An 18452-nucleotide genomic window follows, 5' to 3' on the forward strand; every position below is an offset into this window, starting at 1 on the left:
AGAGCACATTCCCGTCAGAGGCTGGCCAGTGCTCTGTGCTTCTCTACACTTTTGCTGGTGGTATCCGTAAGACCTAATACCTTCTCCCCTCCAGCCTGCTGTCACCTGCCTAGCAAGGGTTTCTTTGACTGAGTGCCTATTTCTGCCTAGGCTGGTCTCAAACCATCCTCCTGCCTCAGGCTCTCAAATGCTAGTACAAGTGTAGGCCACTAACACACTTTTTTTTAAACAAGTGTGCAAGTCAGAAGACAACTTGAGGCAGTTCCCTCCTTCCAACATGCAAGTCCCAGGGACTGAACTGAAGTCACCTAACTTGGTAGCAAGCGTGGTTACCCATGGAGCCACCTCAAGAGCCCAGACAACCATCTTTTTTCTCTTTGGAGACAAGATCTCACTTATGTAGCTGTCTGGACTCAAAACCTGCATTGGTCCTCCCGCATGCTGCTATTACAGGCTTATGTACCATGCTGCATTCTGTTAATCTCTAGGAATATAGGAATCTTTGCTCACATTGCACAGGGCTGCCATCTTTTTTGAATGACTATAGCTTGGTGCCCATCTTCTATGGTGTGGGGTTGTGGGATATACACTGTTGCCCCATGGTCTGCTGTCTAAAACCTTGAGTATGGTTTTAAGTAGTTGGGCCTTGTATCTGATGCTAGATGCCACACCTACCAGCATGTGGTATGTTGACATCAACTCTGTAGGGCTGTACCTGTCTTCCTATACCACAGACTGCCATGTCTTAGCAAATGTACGGTGCGAGTCCCTGGCTGTAAACTCTCGAGTTCTGCCTTGGACAGGCCAGTGTGTTTTCAGTTGTATGCAAGATCACTACATCCCTGAACCATTTCTAGAAACAAGAAATGGTCTAGGAGATGTGTGCTGGGTGCCCAGGTGATCAGTTGATGCATCACTTTGGGAAATAGTTCCAGTTACTAGTCATATGGGACTCTAAGTACCTACCGCTGAGGGCTTGGCTTTTTTCTTTTGGCTGAGATGAAGTTTTAGTATGTAGCCCAGGATAGCTTTGAACTTGCAATTTTCTTGCCTCTACGTTAAGACATTTTGTAAGTGTAGTTAAAGCAAATGATGGTATAGTCCTGTAGTCCTAAGAGTCGTGAGCCTGAAGCAGGAGAATCCCAAGTTCAAGACTAGCATGGGCTACAGGAGTCCCTGTCTCAAAAAGAATGATGAATATGGTGGCCTGCATCAAATCTGTAATCATCAGCACGTATGGAGAAGAGGGAGGTGAAGACAGGACAGTCCCCAGGGAAGATCCTCCTGTCTCAAACCATCTAAAGTCTGTCTCTACCTCCACACGAGTGCCCCCCTTGTGTGTACGTACACGCACGCACGCACGCACGCACGCACGCACGCACGCACGCACGCACGGTGGGAAGCTGAGGTGGTGGATTGCTGAGTTGGACGGCGTCTGGACGTATTCTGAGTATGGTCTAGGTGATGGACCCCGTCTCCACAACTCCAAATAAAAAGAAATTAGGACTGGGTGGCACATCTTTAATCCCAGCACTTGGGAAGTAGAAGCAAGCAGTTCTCTGTGATTTCGAGGCCAGCCTAGTGTACAGAGTGAGTTCCAGGACAGGTACCAAGCTAGAGAGAGAAACCCTGTCTCGAAAACCCAAAAATAAATAAGTAAAATTTAAAAAGTGAAAAATTAGGCTCAAGATCAATGACCTTAGGTAAGGACCTTACCCCAGAGACCTGGGGAGACAAAGGGAGTGATTTAACTACACAAAGGGTGGACTCGGGCTTCCCAGCACTGAAGGGAGGCAGGGAGGAGTGCCTAGGTAGTGTGGTCACACTTGCATCTCGAGGGGTTTCCAGCCTTTCTAGTAGGGGAACATGAGCTCCTATAGATCCTATAGATATCCTATAGATAGATGTCCCCAGGGCCTCAGGTTTTGTTTTGTTTGTTTGATTGATTTATTTTTTGAGATAGGATTTTGCTGTAGTTTGGGAGCCTATCCTGGAACTAGCTCTTGTAGATCAGGCTGGCCTCAAACTCAGAGATCCGCCTGCCTCTGCCTCCCAAGTGCTGGGATTAAAGGCGTGCGCCACCATCGCCAGGTGGTCTCAGAGGTTTTTGAAACAGGGTCCCGCCCATGAGGCCACTGGTTGGTGGCATGGGAAACAGTCTGTCACTCTAGCCTTTCAGCTGGCAGCTGGGCCCAGGTTGGTAGCTCTATCTAGCACTTATCCAGGCCTGCAGCCTGTGGCTGAACTCCCACTCCCCTTGGGAAATGGGGTGCTTGTGGGGTTCTCCCTACCTCCCTCAAGCCCCCTCTCCAGGGCCTGCTTCCCGGAGGAGCTGGGTTCTTCCCCAGAACCCATGATTCATTCCTGCTAGGGCCTTTTCACTTCTGCTTTGGTGCTAAAAATATAGGGACCCAGGAGTCCCTTTGAGCAGGCCACATATTGCACAATGCTCCCTGCCAGAGCTCTGCTGACGCAGGGTTGAGCTGGGACCTAAACTGCTCGTAGTTGGTGTGTGCTGAGGTCAGGGCCTACATTTCTGCACTTCTCCTTTTCTGGGCCAGGAAGTCCCTTCTCTAGCCCCAGGTAACCCAGCAATTTGGTTCCCCTTACATACATATGGTCACACTTAGGAGTTGGGGGCAAAAGGCAACAAAAGGGGACTGGTAGAGAGAGGCAAGATTGGAGGAAGATGAGTTAGAAACTAGTGCATCCACTGGGATAGATGGAGCAAGATCTAAAGGGTCCAGTCAGCGCCACACCCGGGGTCAGGTGGGAGATGAGGTGAGGGAGGAGGTAGAGTCCCTGACAGAGGTCATCAGCGGCCTGGTGGGGAGGTCCACCCTAGGTCAGGGAGCAGAGTGGGTGGCAGCAGAGGCTAGGCCTGGTCTGTGCGCCTGTAAGCCTTTGCTGCCCCCTGCTGGTTTCAACTACATTGCCCTGGCATGACAAATCAGAAACAGGAGCCACCTGTTTTGCCTTAGGCTGCACTTCATTCTCCCTGCCCCTGCCCCCAAGACCTCAGAGACTGCCCCCAGGGCCAGCTGAGGCTGCAGTCATCTTGCCTGTGACCTTGTTGGCACAGTCCAGCAGGGCAGTGTGAATGTCTTTGGCACAGGTAATCTGGGCTTTGATGACAGCCAGGTACTGAGGATAGGGCAAGCTGTCCGGTTGCACTGCATCTGGCTTGGTGGCTGTGGGTACCAATGTCGGAGAGTGCTTGGCGCTGTCACAGCTCTGTGAAAGGCATTCGTGGGCCAGGCGCTGTGGGAAGGCAGGAGAGAGAACAACAGCATTGTTTCCAGGGACCTGCCAACCCCACCCCCCCATCACTCAATCTGGGGCTAAGCTGACCAGCTTTGGGTCTCCAAGGCCAGTATCTGGTCTTGCCAGCCTCTTGCTGGATCACCTAGGACATGGGGCCATGGGATCTCACTGGCACCAAGCTATTAAGTGTTTTTGCGGTGGCTTGAGTCACAGACTTGCTATGCAGACAAGCCTGGCCTCAAACTTTTAAACCCGACAACTTTATCCTCCTGAGAGCTAGGATTATGAGTGTACACGACGGGCTAGTGACAGGTGGCTCTATAGGAAAGACACTTGCTGCCAAGCCTGATGAACTGGGTCCTGTCTGCCCAGGATTCACACAGCGGAAGGCAGAAAGAAATCAACTACCGCAGGGCGTCTCCTGAACTCTCAATGTGCACAAGCACACCCTGCCCACAACAAAATGTAATAATTTAGAAAAATTTAAAGTGTTGGGCTAGAGAGGTAGCTCAGAGGTTAAGAGCACTGGCTGCTCTTTCAGAGTTCCTGCGTTCAATTCCCAGCAACCATATGGTGACTCATGACCATCTGTAATGAGATCTGGTGCCCTCCTGCCCTGCAGACATGTATGCAGGCAGAACACTGTACATATAATAAATAATTAAATCTTTAAAAAAGTGTAACGTCATGCCCAATTCCTTAAATGGGTTGAAGAGGTGCCTCTCTTGTCTGGTGAGAATGGAACAGGTGTGTGAAATGGTACTGGCGCTACACTGTTTTAAGTCCTAACTGATGAACATTAGCTGCTGTTGTGCCTGTCCTAAACCCCGGGCTTGAGTGCCATTCCCTGGATGGCACCCGTACCTAGTGGTTGTCCTCTCCCTTAGGGGCAGCACTCTATCCTCCCCCCCCCCCCCCCCCCCCCCCCCCCCCCCCCCCCCCCCCCCCCCCCCCCCCCCCCCCCGCCCCCCCCCCCCCCCCCCCCCCCCCCCCCCGGTCCCTCCTCTGCACACTGATGGGGCCTGCACCTCTGCTCCTTGCTTCCCACCCTCTCCCCAAACTGCTGCTTCTTGTGAGGCCTTGTTAGAGCAGACTCCCTTGGTAGGAGTAGTCCTCCTAATCCAGCCAAAGTAATTCCATCTTGCAACAAAATTCCGATTAGCTGTTCTGTGTGGCAGACTGCAGTGTCCTTCTCCTAGCTAGACAGAGGCCAGCAGAAACCCTGATAAGAGGTTTCTTATCGGGCGTAGGGTACATGCCTATATTCCCAGCCACGGGGAGGTGGATCAGGCCGGCTTGTTTCTTTCTGTTTCTCGTCTCCCCGTCACACACACACACACACACACACACACACACAGACAGCTGGGTGGCAAGGGCTGGATTCTGCAGAGGTGAACCTGGGTCACGGTACCCATCCCACCATGTGACTAATGAGCTAGCAACACCACGCTGGACTTGGAACCTGGCTTCAGTTCTTGTGCCCTTTTTAGGGGGTGAACAGCTCCAGAAATCATCTAACATGCTTCCTAATTTCAACTATAGCTCCAGCTCTCACATGGAAACCCCTTCCCCAGAGTCCAGCAGTTGGATGGCCTGGCAAAGCCTTCAAGCTTCTATTTCTTATTTCTATCTGCCCCTCCTCCTTCCTCACAGCGCAAACATGACTGTCTCCTTGGGGCTCCCAACTCCAGTTTTAGCTTTTTTTTTTTTTTTGGTTTTTTTTGAGACAGGGTTTCTCTGTGACTTTGGAGCCTGTCCTGGAACTAGCTCTTGTAGATCAGGCTGGTCTCGAACTCACAGAGATCCGCCTGCCTCTGCCTCCCGAGTGCTGGGATTAAAGGCGTGCACCACCACCGCCCGGCTGTTCTTTTTTTTTGTTTGTTTGTTTGTTTGTTTGGTTTTGGTTTTTATGAGTCAGGGATTCTTTGTGTAGCTTTGGAACCTGTCCTGGAACTCACTCTGTAGACCAGGCTGGTCTCAAACTCACAGAGATCCACCTGTCTCTGCTAGGAGTAAAGGCATGCACTACCTCTGCACGGCTTGCACTTAGATTTTATCCAAAGTCTAATGAGACCTAGCCTATACACCTCAGATGAGTCTCCTGACATTCCGAGGGGAACTGACTGGTAAGTGTTGTACTGGGGATTCAATCTACAGCTTTACTTGTGTTAGGTAAATCCTAACACTCAGATACATCACCAATCTTCTTGCTTTTAATTTTTATTTATTTATTTATTTATTTATTTTTGGTTTTTTGANATCACCAATCTTCTTGCTTTTAATTTTTATTTATTTATTTATTTATTTATTTATTTTTGGTTTTTTGAGACAGGGTTTCTCTGTAGCTTTGGAGCCTGTCCTGGAACTAGCTCTGTAGACCAGGCTGGTCTTGAACTCACAGAGATCCGCCTGCCTCTGCCTCCCGAGTGCTGGGATTAAAGGCGGGCGCCACCACCGCCCGGCTACCTATTTTTTATTTTTTTTGAAATAGGTTTTGATCTAGCCCCGGCTAGCCTGGAACTCATGGTAGATCTCCTGCATCAGTCTCTTAACTATTAAGATTACAGACACGAGCCACCATGCCCAGTTCTTTTTCCCTTTAAAGCAAGATCTCACCTACTCACCCTGTCGGGTCTTGAATTTTGGCCCTCCTGCTTCAGCCTCTTAAGCAGCTGGGAAACTAGGAAGGACTACACCAGCACGCTTGGTCCCTTAGGGGAACTTGTGTGTGTGTGTGTGTGTGTGTGTGTGTGTGTGTGTGTGTGCATGTGGATGAGGCAGCATGGACAAAGGTCAACCTCACATGTTGTTCCTCAGGACCTGCCCCCCTCCCTTTTGGACAGGATCTTTCACTGCACCCTGAAGCTAGTCAATTAGGCTGGGTTGTGGGCTACTGAGCCTCAAAGATCAATTATCTCCACCTCCCAAGCACTGGGATTATAGGCACGCACAGCTTTTTATGTGGGTGTTAGGAAGCAAAGTAGGCTAGCATAGCAAACACTTTCCAGATATCTACACTACCTCCCCATATGGCCATGGACCTGGCCTATGCTCTGCACCTGCTTCTCGGCCTGCCCACTCAAGAGTCCTGGGTTTGCCACAAATCAATCAGCCATGCTCACATCATAGGTCCCCAAGCCCTTCTCCCAGCCAGACTGTCAGGTGGAGCTCCCCGGTCACCAGCAGCCTTCTCTGTCACTCTCCCTACTTCAGGCTTCTGCATGCTCCCGAATGTCCTTGTCCCACACAGGTTTCGCCACTCTGGTCCAGACTCCTGTCATCACACCCTTGGTCACACCGACCTGTTCCTCTATGGTCTTATATCTGTCACACCACTGAACTAGAAGGCCTGTGAGGGTAAGAATCAGCTGAAGGACACGTGTGTCTCAGAGGAAGAGACGATGGGTGACCGAGTGACTGAGGATTCAGAGATAGCTGTGGTACTGCATGTCATCTCAACACGCTCAGAATTTGGAGGCAGGAGAATCACTGCCTCCAAAGTCTGAGGCCTGCCTGTTCTACAGACTAGTGTCAGAAGAGCCTGTATTCCTGAGTGGTTTTATCTCAAAACAGCTCAAAAACAAGGTTGTTGCTAGGCAGTGGTGGAACGCACCTTTAAGCTCAGCACTAGGGAGGCAGAGGCCTCTGAGTTCAAGGCCATCCTGGTCTATAGAGCTAGTTCCAGGACAGCCAGGACTACACAGAGACACCCTGACTCGAAAAACCAACTAAACAAACAAACAAAAATGTTGTTGTGTGGAATTAATCAGAGCTTGGTCACAAAGCATCTAGAAAGTTCCTTACCAAGCAGAGTTCCAGCTGATCACAGAGAGCGTAGAACTCTTCCAGACACTTGTCAAATCGCTGTATGGGTCCATCACTGCTCTTCCTATGGCCAGGGAGAAAAGGCTGTTTGAGGAATGATTTCCAATCTCTGGGACACCAGCATCAGTGCAGAACTAGAGACCACAGACTGGGGGTGGGGCAGTGGGGGAGGAGTTTCTAAGGCAGAGGTGGGGAGAGGGGCTTTACTCACTGTCCATTGTCAATGTTAGTGTTCTGAATCAGGTTCTGGGCTGCAACCTTCATCAAAGTCTAGTTTTCAAAAGATAATGAGAGAAAAGTAAGATGTAGGAGGTGATGTCGCCCGAGGAGGAGCTGTACTCTCGAAAGCCTCAGGCCTTCTTTTCATCCTGATAATACAGACTAAAGCTCATTGCCATCCCCAGAGGAATCTCTGCCGACATTTTCCTAGAGGCCTGCTCTCATTTGGGAACTCTCACCAGTAACTTCCGACATACTCTTTACCAGTCAGCTCTGCTAGAAACGATACGTGTGCCGGTCTTCTGCACAGGACTCAACGATCAGGGCTGTTTCTCCTTCAAACCTCAACAAGATTTCTCTGTGCAGCCCCGGCTATCCTGGAACTAAGTCTGTAGACCAGGCTGGCCTTGAACTCAGAGATCCGCCTGCCCCTGTCTCCTGAGTGCTGGGATTAAAGGCGTGTGCCTCCAAACTCGGCTAAAATTCTGTTCTCTCATTCATTCTCATTTTCTCTCTCTCCACTGGGTCTCGCTATGTGGCCCTGGCTGGCCTGGAACTCGCTCTGTAGACCAGGCTAGCCTCGAACTCAGAGATCCCCCCCCCCCTGCCTTTGCCTCCCGAGCGCTGGGATTAAAACCTGCACCACTACGACCGGCTGGACAGAGCCTCGCTTTGGTTGGGCACAGACACACTGACAGCAGGTCTAACTTCGCTTCCCTGTCTATCTCTCCTGCAACACCTCGCGCATCTTCTCGATCGCCCGCCAAACCCCGCTCGCTCCCCCGCAGTGCAGTTCATCACCTGGAGACTCTCCTTCAGTTGCGGGATGAGCATCTTGTAGCGCTGCACAGGATCGAAGTCCTGTTGTTGCTGCTGCAAGAGCCCGCTTTGGCCTGGTCCCACCAGTTGCGTCGGTTGCGGCTGTTGCTGGGGACCCGGGCCACCGGCAGAACCCGGACCTGACACACCCGCTGCAGAGGAAACCGCCGAAGCCTGCTGCTGGGGCGCAGCCATTTTCCTTAGGTAGAACTCCGGATGTACGTCACAAGCGCGTCTGCTCCAGCTCCAGTCTGTCTTCCGCTTCTTCAGTGTGCGGGCTTAGTTTGCTAGTTAGCTCCGCCTCCCAGACAGGTTAGCCAATGAGAGGAGAGGATATGTGTTCGCCTCTGCCGTCTCAAAACCGAGGCCGAGACTGGGATATCTTTCCACCAATCACAAGAGCGGTTTTCGCCTCGCTCCGCCCCTTCGCCTCCAGCTTGCCAATCGGTGAGAGAGACTGACCGCACTCTGTTTCCCCGCAGGCCTTGCGGCCTGAGGCTACCTGTCCGCTCGTCAGCGGCTCGGTGGCTGTTGGGGCGGCAGCTGCGAGTCCGAGGCCGGCGCTGCCCGCGCTTTTCTTAAGGCTTACGAGGCTCGCCCGAGCCCTTCTCGCTGGTCCACTTCATCCCGCCTTTACCCGCAGATCCCGGCGCCCACCGGGGCCTGGCCTCAGATCCGGCGTCTCGAAGTCGGCACGCCCCTCCGCGTCGGCCCGCGGCCAGCGAGGACGCAGTCCGCGCCGCCGTCGCCTGGTCGCGATGGCGCCCACCATCCAGACCCAGGCCCAGCGGGAAGATGGCCACAGGTAGGTCTCCTGCCACCTGCAGTTTGCTTTTGTGCTGTGAGCTGCTAGCCGGGGACTAGGCCGAGGGGTGCAATCGCTGGTTCCCTCAGGTCGGCTCGCGATGCCGTGCAGTGTTCACCCTTGGCGGAGGGGCGGCCCCTGCTAGGCCTCTGTGGTCACTCCCTGGTTCTCTGCCATCCAGTTCCGGAATTCCACCTTGGGGAGTCTCAGGAAGGGACCTAGTCCTCAGTGCATTTTAGTGAAGCATGCGGGGCTCCGTCCTAAGGGGATCGAGCCTTCTTTCGCGAAAGCATCACTCCTTCAGAAATTCCGGGAAGCTTCTTTGCACACACCTGTCAAGCCCTTGACATCATTCTCTTTCTCAATCCCCCCAGGCCCAATTCCCACCGGACCTTGCCTGAGAGGTGAGCCCCACTACGTTTTCCTGGAGGAGTGGAACAGGGACGCTGGCAGCATTGGCAGAGTGGTTGGGGGGGCCTTTTCTTTTTCTTTAGTGCTTTTGAATGTCTCATAAAGTGGCCTAGAATGACCTCAGACTCGCTATCGTGGCCATACCCAGCAGCAGAAGCCTAGGTTTTTTTTTTTTTTTTTTTAAATCTTGTGTACACACACCTAGGCTATGTGTGGCAGTCGAAAGAGTAGTTATAGGGTCAATTTTTTTCCACACTATAGATATAGGTCTGAGAGTTTAAACTCAGGTCCTCAGGCGTGACAGCAGATGCCTTTACCTGCTGACAGTCTTATCGTGAGGCTGTTTATTGTTTAAAAATTATTATTCCTAATTTTTTCCTTGAGACAGTGTGTAATTTTTTTTTAATATTTATTTATTTATTATGTATACAATATTCTTTCTGTGTGTATGCCTGAAGGCCAGAAGAGGGCACCAGACCTCATTATAGATGGTTGTGAGCCACCATGTGGTTGCTGGGAATCGAACTCAGGACCTTTGGAAGAGCAGGCAATGCTCTAAACCGCTGAGCCATCTCTCCAGCCCCGGGTTTGTGTAATTGGAACTCACTCTGTAGACCAGGCTGGCCTCAAACTCAGAGATCTGCCCACCTCTGCTTCCTGAGTGCTGGGGTTAAAGACCAGCAGCAGCCCAGCAATTCTTTCTTTTGAGACAGTCTTACTCTTTAGTCCTGACTAGCCTGTAACTTGCTATGTAAACCATCACTAGCCTAAACTCTCAGCCGTCTCCTTGCCTCCTGAGTACAGGGATTAAAAGCCTGTGCCACCAACTTCAGCTGTTTCTATTATTGCATGTTTTGTGCAACTACCTACAAAGGCCCAGGTGTCAGATCCCCCTGGATCTGGAGTTACAGGTGGTTGTCAGCAGCCCGGTATGGAACTTGTCTACAGGACAAGTACTCCCTCTTAACTGCTGAGTCATCTCTGCAAGCTTGTGAGACCTAATTTTGAGGCAGCCACTGTTTCCCTAGGTCTGGAGTGGTCTGTCGAGTCAAATACTGCAATAGCCTTCCAGACATCCCATTTGACCCCAAGTTCATCACCTATCCCTTCGACCAGAACAGGTAAGACTGAGTTCAAGGATGGAAAAACTCCCAAGAAATAGTTCACTGAAGGTAAGGAGTACTTACTGCATCTTCCTCCCTGTGCCAGCACATAGGTGCTCCATAGATACTAGTAGACAAAGCAGCATGTGATACTCCTCTGAGAAGCTGCCAGTGCTGGAAACATTGAGTTCCTCTCCATAGAGGCTTAGCTTCTAAGAAGGGAGGATGTGGTAGATGAGGGTGGATCAGAAAATTATAAGAGAGCCGGGTGATGGTCGCACACGCCTTTAATCCCAGCACTTGGGAGGCAGAGGCAGGCGGATCTCTGTGAGTTCTAGACCAGCCTGGTCTACAGAGCTAGTTCCAGGACAGGCTCCAAAGCCACAGAGAAACCCTGTCTCGAAAAACCGAAAAAAAAAAAAAAAGAAAATTATAATAGGCATGTTTTCCCACCCAGGTTTGTTCAGTATAAAGCAACTTCTTTGGAGAAACAGCACAAACATGACCTTCTGACTGAGCCTGACCTGGGGGTCACCATTGATCTCATCAACCCTGACACCTATCGCATCGATCCCAATGGTGTGTGAGGAAACAGGGAGGGTCTGCTTTAGGCCAGCAAGGGCAGGCCTGGGCATCCCTCACAGTCCTGCCCCTCACTCCCTAGTTCTTCTGGATCCAGCTGATGAGAAGCTCTTGGAAGAGGAGATTCAGGCTCCCACCAGCTCTAAGAGGTAAGGTGGTACCATATGGATACTGGGTTGGCTCTGCCAAGCATGGGACCCTGAGGTGCCTGGTCTACTCCAGATCCCAGCAGCACGCGAAGGTGGTGCCATGGATGCGGAAGACAGAGTATATCTCCACTGAGTTCAACAGATATGGCATTTCCAATGAGAAGCCTGAGGTCAAGTAAGTAACAAACAGGTGGTAGGGGAAGCGGGCAAGACTTTAGAGATGTCCAGAGGCCCCTGACAACTTTCTCTTCACTTCTAGGATTGGGGTTTCTGTGAAGCAGCAGTTCACAGAGGAAGAAATATACAAAGACAGGGACAGTCAGATTACAGCTATTGAGAAGACTTTTGAAGATGCCCAGAAATTGGTAATTGGAAGAAAGGGATAAAAGCAAGAGAGCGCCTCAGGTTCTTCCTTTCTCACCCTTTTTGTTCTAACAGATCTCCCAGCATTACAGCAAGCCCCGAGTGACACCAGTGGAGGTCATGCCTGTCTTCCCAGACTTCAAGGTCAGGTTTGGGATGGGTAGGAAGCAGGGTCAACTTCCTGTGCCTAATCAGTCCATACTAACTTTAGTGTCTTCTATTTCCCAGATGTGGATCAACCCATGTGCTCAGGTCATTTTTGATTCAGACCCAGCCCCTAAGGACACGAGTGGGGCAGCTGCACTAGAGATGATGTCTCAGGCCATGATCAGGTCAGTGGTCTTGCTTTATACCTTGGCCTGCTGCTTGTTGCCTCTCCCCCATTTGGATGTTTTTGAAATAGGGTATGGTATGACCCTGTTGCTCAGGTTGACCTCAAACTCCTGGCATTCCTCTTGCCTCAACCTCTGGAAAGGTGAATTTACAGGCATGTCTTACCACACCCAGCTTTGTTACTTCTTTGCCTTTGACCTTTACTTTCTTCTCCCCACAACCAGGGGCATGATGGATGAGGAAGGGAACCAGTTTGTAGCTTATTTTCTACCTGTGGAAGAGACACTGAAGAAACGAAAACGGGACCAGGAGGAAGAGATGGACTATGCACCAGATGATGTGTAAGGGTTAGGCTTTGGAATTCTCAAGTGTGTCCCATTTACTACTCAGAACAAATGGGGCTGACCCTGTACCTCCTCCACAGGTATGACTACAAGATTGCTCGGGAATACAACTGGAATGTGAAGAACAAGGCCAGTAAGGGCTATGAGGAAAACTACTTCTTCATCTTTCGGGAGGGCGACGGGGTCTACTACAATGAACTGGAGACCAGGTACTCAGCACTGTTTCACTAGTTTGGCCCTGTAGTTTCTTTTTTAGTTTTTCAAGACAGGGTTTCTCTCTGTAGCTCTGGCTGACCTAGAACTTGCTCTGTAGACCAGGCTGGTCTCAAATTCGGAGATCCAACTGCCTCTGCCTCCTGAGTGCTTGGATTAAGGTGTGCACTACTGCTCTGCTAGCCCTGTGGTTTTTGAGGCCACAAAATAACTACTCTGAGGTCATTTGTACCTAAGGATTTGCTCTATGTTTGTGCGAGCAGCAGGAGCATGCTTATTAATGTGGGCCTGACCTGGTTCTGATACCGTAAACCAGAAAGAAAATCTTCTCATAATACAGGATACAAACATGGTCATTTTTCTCACATGGTAGGCAAGTCCCCTGATATTGATACATTCCTAGTTTCAACAGTTTTTGTGTGTGATGTGTTTATGTTCATTGAGGGCTGCTATCAGTTGTTTTCCTGTTGCTCTTATTTTGTGTGCATGCATACGAAATCAGGATAACTTGGGGGAAAGAGTTTTCTCCTTCCGCCATGGCACTTTACCAACCAACCCCCCTTCAGCAGGTTTTAAATGAAATATTAGATACAACTGCAAGAGTGTCACTTCAGAATTCTTTGAGGGCTAAAAGCTAACTTGTCCTGTTGGCTGTGGTTTGAGTTTCTATTCAGTACAGAGGTGACAGGCTCTGATCCTGGAGTCTAGCTGAAGATGTGAAAACAGATGGGGTAGCTGGGCAGTGGTGGCGCACGCCTTTAATCTCAGCACTCAGGAGGCAGAGGCAGGCAGATCTCTCTCAGAGTTTGAGGCCAGCCTGGTCTACATAGAGAGTTCCAGGACAGCAAGACTGTTTGTTTACAGAAAAACCCTGTCTCAAGGTGGGGGGGACGGACGGACACACCAAAACAGGCAGAGTGACAGCACTAAGTGATTATTACAATCCAGCTTCATTATACTGCTGCTGTGTTCTTATTTAAAAGCCAGAAACCCAAAATTTGCCATTCCCTTGTTTTCAAGAGTTGGGTAGTTCCTAGTTCCAGGACAGGAACAAAAAAAGCTACGGAGAAACCCTGTCTCGAAAAAAAAAAAAAAAAAAAGAAGTTGGGTAAGGGGCCTTGTGAAATTGCTCAGCAATGAATATTGGCTGCTCTTCCAGAGGACCCTGGTTCTTTTCCCAGTTCTCACACAGCATCTAACTGCTTAACTCTAGTTGCCAGGAGAATCTGATGCCCTCTTCTGGCTTCTGACAGCACTGCATACACACATATAAATGCAAACACCACCATTCACTTAAAAGTATATGTATCTTAAAAGAAACCCCTTAAAGTTGGGTAAATCAAATCAGAGACATTAACTGCCCTTAATTCCCATGTACATGTATGTATACTCTGTATTCTGATATGCTCTGGGCCATACATTGATAGGGAACCAGGTATCAAGTGAGACTGGTCCCAAAGATTTATTTGTTATGTATATTGTTCTATCTACAGGCCAGAAGAGGGCATCAGATATCATTACAGATGGTTGTGAGCCACCATGTGGTTGCTGGGAATTGAACTTGGGGTCCTCTGGAAGAACAGCCAGTGCTCTTAACTTCTGAGCCGTCTCTTCAGCCCCCTAGTGTAGTTTTTAACTGACTCTTCCACCTTTTACAATTGTCCACTGCAGGGTCCGTCTTAGTAAGCGTCGGGCCAAGGCTGGGGTTCAGTCAGGTACCAATGCTCTGCTTGTGGTCAAACACCGTGACATGAATGAAAAGGAATTAGAAGCCCAGGTAACAAGCTCTATTGGCCCAAGACACCCACAGGGAGGTTAGTGGTGGGTAAGGACAGGGTCAGAACATCATCCATCTTCCCAATTCACTGGTTCCAGGAGGCACGAAAGGCTCAGTTGGAAAACCACGAACCAGAGGAAGAGGAGGAAGAGGAGATGGAGGCTGAAGAGAAAGAAGCTGGGGGCTCAGGTAAAGGACGGGTCACATCCGGGGAGCCCTGGGAGGGTGGGCAATGGGATCTCACCTGTCCCTGCTTCCTTGCAGATGAGGAGCACGAGAAGGGCAGCAGTAGTGAAAAGGAAGGCAGTGAGGATGAGCGCTCTGGCAGTGAGAGTGACCGGGAGGAGGGTGACAGGGATGAAGCAAGTGACAAGAGTGGCAGCGGCGAGGACGAGAGCAGTGAGGATGAAGCTCGTGCTGCTCGGGACAAAGAAGAGATTTTCGGTAGTGATGCTGATTCAGAAGATGATGCTGACTCTGATGATGAGGAGAGAGGGCAGGCCCGTAGAGGCAGTGACAATGACTCTGACAGTGGCAGTGATGGGGGTGGCCAGCGGAGCCGCAGCCAGAGTAGGAGCCGCAGCCGGAGCGCCAGCCCTTTCCCCAGTGGCAGTGAGCACTCGGCTCAGGAGGATGGCAGTGAAGCTGCAGCTTCTGATTCCAGTGAGGCTGACAGTGACAGTGACTGAGCCTCAAGGCCTTCAGAGGAGGCCAGCACAGACACCATTAGGGCAGGGAAGCACTTTTCTAGCTGTCTGTTTTGTGAGCCCTTTGTTCATCCCCACCCCTCAGTCTTTGCTGTTAATAAAGCTAACTTCTCTTGACTTCACCTCCCAGAGCTTGTGTTCCCCTTCACCCAGCCCATCCCTACCCCCAGGTGTTCAACGATCTCCACTTAAGTGACGCACAAAATCAAGGCCCCATGGATTTCCCAGGAAATGCATTGTAACAAAAATCACAATCTTTTAGGTTTTTTTTTTTTTTTTTTCCAAAATAAGCCCAGACCATTAACAATTGAAACTCCAACAAATAAGTCTTCTCCAACAGCGAGAAAATGTACAGTTACTCAAAGCTGATTCTGCCAGTGGGGCTGGGAACAAAAGTGGGTAGGATAGGGTGAAACCATGGAGAGGGCTCGGGAGTCGGAGGGTCAGGGTCCTGCCTGTCAGAGTGGGGCCGCCTGCGTCCTGCACTCTGCTGTCAGGTGGGGGGGGCAAGCTCTCACCTCCCTCTGGGGGAGGGTATCCCTTACCACCTTCCAGTGCCAAGCAGGGTCAGTCACCCTGATGGGAAGTGAACAAGACAAGACTAGACCAGCTTGTGGAGGTGAGGGTCCCATGAGAGGGAAACCTGCTTATTTCAAACAGGTGGCCTTTCACCCCACTTCCCACAGTTAGTGGGAGGGGCCGGAGAAGCCTGGGAGTTAGAGGGGAATGAGCAAAAGGCACAGAAACCTGGAGGGCCGGGGTGGGGACTTGCATAGGTTGATGAGTGTGCAAGAGGTACATAAATACACCTGACACCCCGCCCAGCCCGGCACTGGGCGAGGTGGTGGGGACCACAGGCAGGTCCCCATTGCCACTCCACCCCCTGGCTTCTTCCTCCCTGGGCTCAGAGCAGGGGAGGTCCATAGACCAGGAGGCAGGGGCAAGGTCTGGGGGATGGGCTGATAGTGCAGGGAAGGCTGTGGTTTTCAATTTTTTTTTTTTTGGTTTTTTGTTTTTTTTTTTTTTCCCAACATTTTGTATCTTTAATAACATACACAATGGTTACCAGCCATATTCATAACAAAAGTTATTCATAAAATGTATCTAAAAATAACATTTTTTTCCTTTTCATGTGAAAAGCTTGAGAATGTCCCAATGAGGGTATAGGTTGAGGGGGGGAAAAGGAGTTTGGAATAGGGGACCCTGGCTTCCCCACAGCCTGAACCCCCAAATTCCCTCCCTCCTGGGCCCCAGCACCAGCCCTCATCAGTAATGGGGGGCAGAGGGTTTGTGTGACTCAGGCTGGGCTGCACCTCTGGGTTATGATATAGTGTTCCACTTACATGAGGTCATGACATAATGGGGGTAGGGGAAGGTTGACAGAAAGGGGATAGGCAAGAAAACAAAAACCCAACAATCCCCTTTCCCTGGTTCCAACCCACAAATCTTTTGCTAACAGACCTGGGGAGCAGAGAAGGGTTATGTTGGTGGGGGAAAGGGACATTAAGGCAACAGACTTCCTGACCTCACTGCGGGCCCAGGGCTGCCCACCTTCAACCTCTGCATCTAGGAGCCAGGGCTGGGATGGGGAAGGGCGAGGGGGTCTGGAGGAGGGGGCTCTGCCCTCTCCTCTCATAAAGTTCAGGTTCCCCCTGCCACTGTCCTGGCTCAGAGAGAGGCCTGGGGATTCTAAAAATGACAGGGAATGATCAGAGAAAAACCGTTAAGAACTATATAAATATGTATCTTAAATAGGCCTAAGAAATTAATTGTAGAGAACCTCTGATAAACATGGCAAAGAAGAGGGGGAGGAAGATGGTGACTGTCTGGGATAGGAATGATGAAGGGTAGAAACCAGGGGAGAGGGGCTCTTCTCCAGTGACATACTGGTGAGCAGGCTGTCCACACTGCATCCCCCACTGTCATGTTTCTGAAGGGCAGGCTGCACAAGGTGGTGGTCAATATCTCTAAGAAGTCTGCTCTCTTGGGGAAGGACAGGTGTCAGCAGTCTAGGAGGAGGCAGGGGTGGGATAGGGCTGGTGGGAGATTGGGGAGGGAAGGGGTAGGCAGTCTGGCCAGTCCTTGCTCCTTGCCCTGGCTGCCCTCTCTGATCCCTGGCCTCAGTCGAGATCCCTCAATGAGCCTGGGAGTGAGCAAGGCATGTGCCAATGTTAAACAAAAGTTAAGAGGATGAGTAGAAAAATATCAGAATGTATAGCTGCGCCAGCCCACCCTCTCGCTGCCGAGAAGAAGCCTGTTGGGGGATGGCCCCCGCCCGCCGCCCAGGGAGCCTATGAGTGCGCTGGACTGTGGGTCCCGTCAGATGGTGGAGGTTTTGTCTGTCCCATCTGTGGTAAGAAAGGGAGGAAGGGAGGAAGATCAGGAGCTGGTGGGAGGCCTGAGGAAAGGCACTCACATAGCCTGTCATCCCAGGCAGGCCCTCCCTGGAGTCTGGCCTCCCCTTGGGACCCTCAGGATGGCTCCAAGTTGCTGGGTTCAGAGCTGGAGATGCTGGGTAGGTGGGAGCTAGGTCAGGGGAAGAGGAAATGCTCACCACCCAAGGCGTGTTCTGTCATGCTCAGACACAGAGACTCCAGGGTGGGATTGATCTCCAGGTCAGGCCCAGGTACCGGGCAGTCTGGATGGGAGAGAAGAGAATGGTGGTTGTGAGGAGAGGACCAATTAGAATGGAAAGAAGGAAGGAATGGGAGACAGAGATTGCTGGCATGGGGCTGGGGCCAAGAGATAAATAGTTCAAAAAGCATGCATACAAAAGGGGTAGAAGACATGGCTTGGAAGAGACAAACACAGGCCAATGGGTGTCACAAAGAAGGCAGAGAGACAGCCAAGGTAGGAGTTTGGCAATGCAGAAAAAGCCAAATTTTTTCAGACAGAGGAAGTGATGTGAAGCTGAAGGAGCATTCCTGGAGGCCACACATAGACTCTGACTATTATGGACACGGATTCCAAGTTGCCTTGGGCAGCCTGGGCACCTGCCCTAGACACTGGGCAATTTCTTGCCGACTAATAGCCCACCCTCTATGCTTGGTGTAAAAGCTAAGCTAAAGCCCTTCTTTTTAAAAAAAAAAAAAAAAAATTTATTATGTATACAATATTCTGTCTGTGTGTATGTCTGTAGGCCAGAAGAGGGCACCAGACCTCATTACAGATGGTTGTGAGCCACCATGTGTGGTTGCGGGAATTGAACTCAGGACCTTTGGAAGAGCAGGCAGTGCTCTTAACCACTGAGCCATCTCTCCAGCACCGCTAAAGCCCTTCTTGTGCCCACTTGGACTTGTTCCTCCAGACAGGATATACGCCAGGCAGGATGAACAGGAGTCCTGAAGAGGACAGCAGCCACGAAGCCTATCCTCAAAACACTTCTTAAAAGGACTTATTTAGCACCTGCAAGAGAGCTTGGGAACCACACCAAGTGCCTCATCTCAGAACTACTGAGTTTTTGAGCTTTACTCCTATGGTCTGACTCCTATCTCAAGTCTCATCTCTCTCATCCCCAGCCATCTATAAACCCTGAGAT

The 18452-nt window shown here is 50.7% G+C and overlaps 3 protein-coding genes across 6 annotated transcripts in view; 1 reads left to right on the plus strand and 2 right to left on the minus strand.

Annotated features, from left to right (window-relative positions):
• Nucleotides 1-1922: 1922 nt before the first annotated feature.
• On the minus strand, nucleotides 1923-8385 carry Med29 (mediator complex subunit 29). The gene is made up of 4 exons (XM_050118952.1): nucleotides 8110-8385; nucleotides 7301-7359; nucleotides 7069-7153; nucleotides 1923-3261 (listed from the first exon to the last, which is right to left on the minus strand). The coding sequence occupies exons 1-4, from the start codon at nucleotides 8320-8322 to the stop codon at nucleotides 3019-3021; spliced, it is 600 nt and encodes a 199-aa protein (XP_049974909.1). The 5' UTR covers nucleotides 8323-8385; the 3' UTR covers nucleotides 1923-3018.
• Nucleotides 8386-8583: 198 nt separating this feature from the next.
• Nucleotides 8584-15125, plus strand: Paf1 (PAF1 homolog, Paf1/RNA polymerase II complex component). 2 transcript variants are annotated; one of them, XM_050118950.1, is made up of 14 exons: nucleotides 8587-8932; nucleotides 9307-9336; nucleotides 10372-10464; nucleotides 10904-11025; nucleotides 11111-11177; nucleotides 11251-11352; nucleotides 11437-11542; nucleotides 11616-11684; nucleotides 11769-11872; nucleotides 12098-12214; nucleotides 12298-12426; nucleotides 14102-14207; nucleotides 14306-14396; nucleotides 14472-15036. In XM_050118950.1, the coding sequence occupies exons 1-14, from the start codon at nucleotides 8886-8888 to the stop codon at nucleotides 14894-14896; spliced, it is 1608 nt and encodes a 535-aa protein (XP_049974907.1). In that variant the 5' UTR covers nucleotides 8587-8885; the 3' UTR covers nucleotides 14897-15036. The 2 variants fall into 2 exon arrangements, with proteins under 2 accessions (XP_049974906.1, XP_049974907.1); XM_050118949.1 differs by lacking the exon at nucleotides 14102-14207 and having other exon boundaries at nucleotides 8584-8932; nucleotides 14472-15125.
• A 772-nt stretch (nucleotides 15126-15897) lies between these two features.
• Nucleotides 15898-18452, minus strand: part of Samd4b (sterile alpha motif domain containing 4B) — a 39575-nt gene continuing 37020 nt past the window's right edge. For all 3 annotated transcript variants that reach the window (XM_050118948.1, XM_050118947.1, XM_050118946.1), the window contains 2 exons: nucleotides 17469-17552; nucleotides 15898-17262 (listed from right to left, as the gene is read on the minus strand). In XM_050118948.1, the coding sequence (XP_049974905.1) occupies nucleotides 17234-17262; nucleotides 17469-17552 (113 nt within the window). In that variant the 3' untranslated portion in view covers nucleotides 15898-17233. The remainder of the gene's footprint in view (nucleotides 17263-17468; nucleotides 17553-18452) is intronic.

This window comes from Alexandromys fortis, unplaced genomic scaffold, assembly GCF_014885135.2.
Source record: "Alexandromys fortis isolate MF-2015 unplaced genomic scaffold, M_Fortis_MF-2015_v1.1 scaffold_140, whole genome shotgun sequence".
In the NCBI taxonomy this organism is placed as follows: domain Eukaryota; kingdom Metazoa; phylum Chordata; class Mammalia; order Rodentia; family Cricetidae; genus Alexandromys; species Alexandromys fortis.

What these genes read in the sequence shown, in the direction of transcription:
- Med29 (XM_050118952.1), bottom strand. Translation starts at nt 8,322, where the DNA reads ATGGCTGCGCCCCAGCAGCAGGCTTCGGCGGTTTCCTCTGCAGCGGGT. An exon ending in AACTGAAGGAGAGTCTCCAG is followed by an intron (nt 7,360 to 8,109) that starts GTGATGAACTGC and finishes TTTGAAAACTAG; the next exon opens with ACTTTGATGAAGGTTGCAGC. An exon ending in ACTAACATTGACAATGGACA is followed by an intron (nt 7,154 to 7,300) that starts GTGAGTAAAGCC and finishes CCCTGGCCATAG; the next exon opens with GAAGAGCAGTGATGGACCCA.
- Paf1 (XM_050118949.1), top strand. Translation starts at nt 8,886, where the DNA reads ATGGCGCCCACCATCCAGACCCAGGCCCAGCGGGAAGATGGCCACAG. An exon ending in CTATCGCATCGATCCCAATG is followed by an intron (nt 11,026 to 11,110) that starts GTGTGTGAGGAA and finishes CTCACTCCCTAG; the next exon opens with TTCTTCTGGATCCAGCTGAT. An exon ending in GAAAGAAGCTGGGGGCTCAG is followed by an intron (nt 14,397 to 14,471) that starts GTAAAGGACGGG and finishes GCTTCCTTGCAG; the next exon opens with ATGAGGAGCACGAGAAGGGC.